Consider the following 7,041-nt stretch of genomic DNA (forward strand, 5'->3'; position numbering starts at 1 on the left):
TAAATATATTAAAATTTAATTTTTGATTAGTAATATGCATTGTTAAGGACTTCATTTGGACAACTTTAAATGCGATTTTCTCAATATTTAGATTTGTTTGCTCCCTCAGATTCCAGATTTTCAAATAGTTGTATCTCGGCCAAATATTGTCCTATCCTAACAAACCATACATCAATAGAAAGATTATTTATTCAGCTTTTATTCAGCTGGTTTTGTGGTCCAGGGTCACATTTGTCCTCTGGACAACCCCTGTGCATATGGTTTTAAAAGAATAATTTATAATAAAACTGCAACACACAAGTCATGTCATGCATTTGCTCATACCAGAGAGAGCTGTGAGGAAGACCAGACCGCCCGTAACCTTGGCAAACCTCCTTAACTGCAGCAAATTCCTGCTGTCAGGAATCTACAGTGGAGCAGAGACGGCAGTATGATCTGTAACGCATCCAAACCTCCTGAAACAGCAGCAGGCAGAGCTGAAATCACAGCTTACCTTGTTGGCAGGCAGCATGAGAGTGAGTCCCATCCAGAGACTGGAGCAGTACAGCAGCAGAGCGGAGCCCAGATGAGCCGCCAGCCTGTACTGACTGACACGGGGAATGTCGTGCGATTCGGTTTTCTCCTCCAGACCGCTCTTCACCATGTACCATCCCAGAAGACCCTGAGCATGTCCATCCATTAACAGATCTTAATTACACAACACAATCTGAACTAACTGAAACTAATGACAGGATGGGGGGTTGTAAATAAGTAGTTCTATATATCAAGACAAGTTGTATATACTAAATGAAATGGAAGAAACTTTAAAGAAGAAACCTAATTACTCTAATGGTGACTTTAAACATAACACAACTTTTACAACAAAATATAATCAAAAATACTACAAAGAGTTTAAACATCTATTAATTATGAATGACAAATATATTTGGCATAAGTCTCCATGCCTTAACCATAAAAAAAATATTCAAGTGCATCATCAATGACCACACGGAGCAGCTCAGCAGTCTATTAGTTCACCAGCATTAAACCCGACACTAGAAGTTCTTGCTGTTTAACATTTTAAGTTGCTCATACTTAATGGACAAAAAAGGGCTTTATTTATATTTATATTTTTACTTTTACTTTTAATTAAGCACTAATAATAATTCATAAATATAGCTGCAAGCAGCAATTAAGGGGCCAAGCACAACAGAGGTAAAATGAAGAGCTAATGAGCTGTCTTTAATTGCTCAGTAAAGACCAGTGACCTGTAGCACGAAGCGAGATGAACAAACTCAGAGTTTCAGAGTAGGTTTAGAGTTGACAAAACCAAACAAAGCCAACCTGGTTTAGATCAGGATCAGCGGGCTCACAAAGCTCGATATAGACGTTCTCTGTCAACTCAGAGTTTGAACCAGAGTTTGTGATTTAAAAAAAGAAAAAAAGCGTGACACGTGCAGCAAACAGCCAATCACAGGGAACGTGTGGAGAGCACCAGCAAAGCGTCAGTTTGACAGTTTCATTTCTCGCGAGAGTCAGCGCAATTCACTTCTCTGCTGAAGATTAAGAGATGTCGTTATTAAAAATAAATTTAAATGCATTTACAAGGCAGGAATAAACACTTCTGCTGCAGCAAAAGTTTGGCAGCAGAAAGAAAATATATGACAATGCAAATGAATCAACTGAATTTAATTATTTATATAGTTTCACTAGAGCTCAAAAGGAAAACATGTAAGTTTAGTCATTTTAAAAGTTGGATATACTGTATTAAAGCTTATCTTTATGTATCTATATATTTAATTTAATTTAAATGCAAAGCTTAAAATCAATTGCCACTTCATATAATAATTATATGAATATATTATATGAATTATAAACAATTATAATTAATATAATATAAACATAATAAATAAGTAGCCGCATAAGTCTGGCAATTTTGTCTCTAAAATTCCAACTGCTATAATTTGGAGTGAGAGATACGGGAGAGTGGCTTCATTGTATCAGATTTCACTTTGCTCATAGCTGATTGGTCCAGTTTGGGTTTGCGATCTCTAACCCAGAATAAAACCAGCTCCGGAGCAGGGTAGCAGTGTGGCGTAAGTTACAGATAAAGTTACAGTTAAAACTAGATATTGTTCGATTCAGCATGCCGTTTCGAATCTAACGAAACCAATCTTATGATTTTTGGCCAAATTGGTCAGAAGTTATAAGCAGAAATGTCAATATTTTATATCTTTTGACCAGTAGGTGGTGCTGTGCCGAAACTACTTATGTGCCCTCAGGTCATGCTTGTTATAACACTTGCCAAGTTTGGTCAGAATCTGCTAAAGCATTGTGGAGATATAGCATCATGTCCTTTTTTGCACAAACTTTGTTAAATTCGTTAGCATGTTTTATGAAATTGCTTTGGTATATCAAAAAGCTTTTGATAACTTTTTGCCAGAATGCTCTGAAGATGATCTGAGCCAATTTTGGTGAAAATTGGACAAACCGTCTAAGACCAGTTAGAAAAAGTAGTTATTTGGGAAAATTCAAAATTCAATTCAAATTTGCTGTAGTTAAATGACGAGACTGTCCTCTATCCGTGTGCCGAATTTGATAACTTTCTCACAAGCGATTCTATAAGATTCATAATGCGTTAAAGCGTTTGCAAAATACAGCATTTTACTACATACAGCGGGTAAAATAAGTATTGACCGCGTCACCATTTTTCTCAGTAAATATGTTTCTAAAGGTGCTGTTGACTTGAAATTTTCACCAGATGTCGGTAACAACCCAAGTAATCCATACATACAAAGAAAACAATACAAATAAGTTCAGAAATTAAGTTCTGTGTAATAAAATGGAATGACTCAGGGAAAAAGTATTGAACTACTGAAATGTATTTAATACTTCGTAGTTCATACAAAAGCCTTTGTTGGTAATGACAGCTTCATGACGCCTCCTGTATGGAGAAACTAGTCGTGTATGCATTGCTCAGGTGTGATTTTGGCCCATTCTTCCACAGTGTCTTCAAATCTTCTCTGAACTCTGCCCTTTAGTTCTTATTTTCTATTCAAGTCAGGTGATTGGCTGGGCCATTCTAGCAGCTTTGTTTTCTTTTTCTGAAACCAATCGAGAGTTTCCTTGGCTGTGTTTGGCATCTTTGTCTTGCTGAAATATCCACCCTCATTTCATCTTCATCATCCTGGTACTGTAGGCGTTGGGAAGCAGCTCATATTAATTTTCACTGACAAGTGGCAGGATTGCTTTCTAATTACTGATAGATTTCAGCTGGTGTCTTGGCTTTCAATGCCTTTTTGCACCTCCCTTTCTTCATGTGTTCAATACTTTTTCCCTGTGTCATTCCATTTTATTACACATAACTTAATTTCTGAACTTGTTTGTTTTGTTTTCTTTGTATGTATGGATTACTTGGGTTGTTACCGACATATGGTGAAAATTTCAAGTCAACAGCACCTTTAGAAATATATTTAATGAGAAAAATGGTCAATACTAATTTTACCTGCTGTAATTCGAAATGGTCCACGCTCAAAATGGCTGACATGGGAAAATTTGGAATCGTGTGAGATCATTTTTATGATTTTTTGTCAAATTGTTCAGAAAAAGTCAAATTTTTATATCTTTTGACCAGTAGGTGGCACTGTGCAGAAGCTACTCTTGTGCCCTCAAGTCATGCTTGGTATAACACGTACCAAGTTTGGTCTGAATCTGCTAAAGCATTGCGAAGATACAGCCTCACGTCCATTTTTGCATGAATTTCGTCAAATTCGTTAACACGCTTTACGAAAACGTATATTTGGTATATTTTGTTATGTTTGGTATATTTTCTGCAAAATTCAAAAATGATGAAAAGTCTTGACCTGTAGAAATGTAAAATTTGGTAATACTATTTCACAGTATTGTTGTTTCTACTGGCTCGGCCTTGGTGAGAAGAAAAGACCTCTTTTAAAAAATTTAAAAATTGCAATTATTCCAGACTTTCCAAATCAACTTGCCTAAGCCAAGCATTTACCCTACAGAGCTAATACTACACTAAAAATCATTTTTTTTATTGTTTGTTTTTTGTGTTGGATGTGTGTGGAGATGAGATTTCATTGCATTGCATGATGACTGATTACCTGGAAGACGACAAAGCCACACAGACCCAAAACACGAGGCTTCATGGAGCGGCTGAAGTATCCTCGCTTCCAGAAATACACTGTAGGAAGAACGTAAGCTAATCCAACCAGCCGGCCCCACATGCGGTGACCCCACTCCATGTAGAAGATGAACTTAAACTCTGTCAGAGTCATGTCATGATTCATACTGCGAAAAAAAGGCCATCACTTTGTAAATGCAATTTCCACATAACCAATCACACTAAACGTATTGTAGTTGAAGCATCATACCTGCACAATATCATTGCAAATATTCAGATGTGACACCTGTACTTCAGCTCACATGAAAAGGGGAGAAATATACTCACATTTTGAACTCTGGGAACTGTTTGTACTTGGAGAACTCGTCTTCCCACTCGGCTTCAGACCGCGGTGGCTTCATCTCTTTCACTAAATGCCAGTCAACCATAGACAGACCGGACTCCGTCAATCTAAGACACACAGCCATCAGTCAGTTGTCAGTGTAAAGTTTGTCTAGACAGCAGTAAGGCCAGAATCATATTTCATGCACATAACAAGTGTTCCTGCATTGGTCTGGCAGAAACAGGTACTCAGGGGGGCAATAGAGTTACCATCAAATGTCTGCGCCATTAAACCAAATGTGTTATTAGTCGTGACAGTGGACTGGCTTTTGATTCTCATCAACACTGTGTTGCATCAGAGGGATTTTGCTTACAAATACTCACTATTGCTTAAAAGTAAAACCAACATAACATTAATGTTGGTTTTATTCCCATTTGCTCCAATAGCAAAATAAAAAACCATGGGAGCATTTCTATCACCTTACAAAAGAAAAAAAATATCAAGATATTGATTACATTGGACATAAGAAAAAGATGTTGAATTTGCCATTGCTGCATCAGCCTTTGCATTAGAAACACTCACACTGCAGCAGTAACTAGATTACTGTAATTTAAGATAACAGTAATAGTAAAGTAAATACACATCATATTTTTAATGAAAAAAAAATATTTATATATATATATATATATATACAGATTTACAAAAATGTGGAAACACGTCATCACAGTCTATGAAAAGGGTCCATAATGCTGGTTTTAATGAGAAATAAATGATATTAAACAGCCTCAAATGCATTGTGTCCACTTATATGAGTAATTATGGTAATCCTAATGAAACACTAAACTGAGAAGAATAGCAAACATCAAAAATACCTGTTCGTATGCACCATACATATTGGTTCAAGAGAGTCATTTTTTATTTATTAGATAGCTGCTTCATTTTAAGGGTTTAAAAGTCAAACAATTAAAGCCAACATTAAAGCTGCAGTCCGTAACTTTTTTTTGGTAAAAAATTATCCGAAATCAATATTTGAGCAAGTACATAACCAGCCAGTGTTCGAAACTATCGCCTTACTTTAGCCCGATTCACAACGGTTATCTTATAATAATGTTTTCTAATTTGAGTGGTACAGGTAGGTTTTCGCGGGAAATTCGAGCATGGCACTGCATCATTACGTCACGTCTGTAAACATAAAGAAGTTGTCCCGGCTACTAGGCTATCGCATGTGAGGATATGCTGATGTTGTTAACATTAATCATTTGAGAATAAAGTATAACAATAATAATAATTTGCATGGTTTGATGTGATATGAGCTAATTTTGATTTAATCACCATTGGTAGCGCGATTTATGGTAATGCTTTTTTCCTCAGTTGGTCAGAACAAACGTGGCAGACTTGTTACTTACTTCTTCAGATGGCAATATCCGGTGAAAATTCTTATTTGGGTCATACTCCAAGACGTAGGCTTGTGAAGTACAGTAAATATCCACCGGTGCAGTGACTGACTGCCACACATACTCCTCAAAACATTAGGTTCATCCGCGCTGGAGCCTAACCGCCGCACAACCCACGCAAGGAAGATAATTCCGCACACGGCTGCAATTGCAGGTTTTCAAACAGAGATGGCGACAAAGAGGGAAAACTTACAGACTGCAGCTTTAAATTATTGGTTTCAGCCCTGAAATTCCATAAGGGTGCATCCCTAATGAAAACCGCTTAGCCAAAAGTCAGTCTTCAGAAAAGTCAGTCGTCTACAGAGTTGCATTATTTTAAAAATATTAACCAAGTTGTTGGAGCTTAGATGTTATATTAAAACTTACTGTGCACTTGTGAAAAACAAGGGCCAGATTTACTAAACAGGGAAAATTAGTAAATTTTCTCTCCTCCCAAAATGTTGCATCTGAAAGGGAAACTCCTACAATTCATATAAGGTCATATAGGGAATATATGCATATTCAATAAGGTCGGGCGCAAAAATAACTGTGTCCAAGCCTTTTTAGCACTAATTCTTCACTGCGCATCTTCAGTAAATCCTGACAGTACTATTTTAACGCCAAAAGACGGTTTGCGCTGGCACAAGCTGTTAGTAAATCTGGCCCCTAGTGTAATCAACATACAGAGCAGGGCTGTGTATTGGCAAGAATCTGGCGATACGATACGTATCACGATACAGGGGTTGCGATACGATATGTTGCAATACATTGCAATACTGTAAGCAAGGCGATATATTGGGATATTTCTTATTTTAGGAATAGGATATATTTTTAGGAAAGTTGTCATAAAGAACTCACCTCCATATGCAATCCTTTATGTTCCGCGTGGAATCGCCAAGACCGTGACGCGAGCACCGGCCCAACTGCACAAAACGCCCCCACCACGAGAAAAGGCTGCAGCCGCGTGTCGACCCTACCGCCCGCCGCACCCCGCGCGAAGGCTCTCACACGGGACGCGGCAAGCGGCGGAACCGAGGCGGCGCCCGCGCCACGGTCCTGCTGTAGACGTTAAAAGCCCAAATGACGACACACTTCAGCTTTGTACACCGAAACGGGAACTGGAACAATTCTTTCATCCTCCATTACTAGCAGCGAACTATATTAAC

At 37.8% G+C, this 7,041-nt stretch overlaps 1 protein-coding gene across 1 annotated transcript in view; it reads right to left on the minus strand.

The window, feature by feature from the left end:
• LOC107753717 (cytochrome c oxidase assembly protein COX15 homolog) overlaps window positions 1-7,041 on the minus strand; it is a 17,459-nt gene that overhangs the window by 6,955 nt on the left and 3,463 nt on the right. The window contains exons 3-6 of the mRNA XM_016569929.1: window positions 4,448-4,570; window positions 4,101-4,287; window positions 494-661; window positions 325-406 (exon numbers count right to left, since the gene is read on the minus strand). Coding sequence (XP_016425415.1) covers window positions 325-406; window positions 494-661; window positions 4,101-4,287; window positions 4,448-4,570 — 560 coding nt within the window. The remainder of the gene's footprint in view (window positions 1-324; window positions 407-493; window positions 662-4,100; window positions 4,288-4,447; window positions 4,571-7,041) is intronic.

This window comes from Sinocyclocheilus rhinocerous, unplaced genomic scaffold (genome assembly GCF_001515625.1).
Source record: "Sinocyclocheilus rhinocerous isolate Xijiao unplaced genomic scaffold, SAMN03320098_v1.1 scaffold3824, whole genome shotgun sequence".
In the NCBI taxonomy this organism is placed as follows: domain Eukaryota; kingdom Metazoa; phylum Chordata; class Actinopteri; order Cypriniformes; family Cyprinidae; genus Sinocyclocheilus; species Sinocyclocheilus rhinocerous.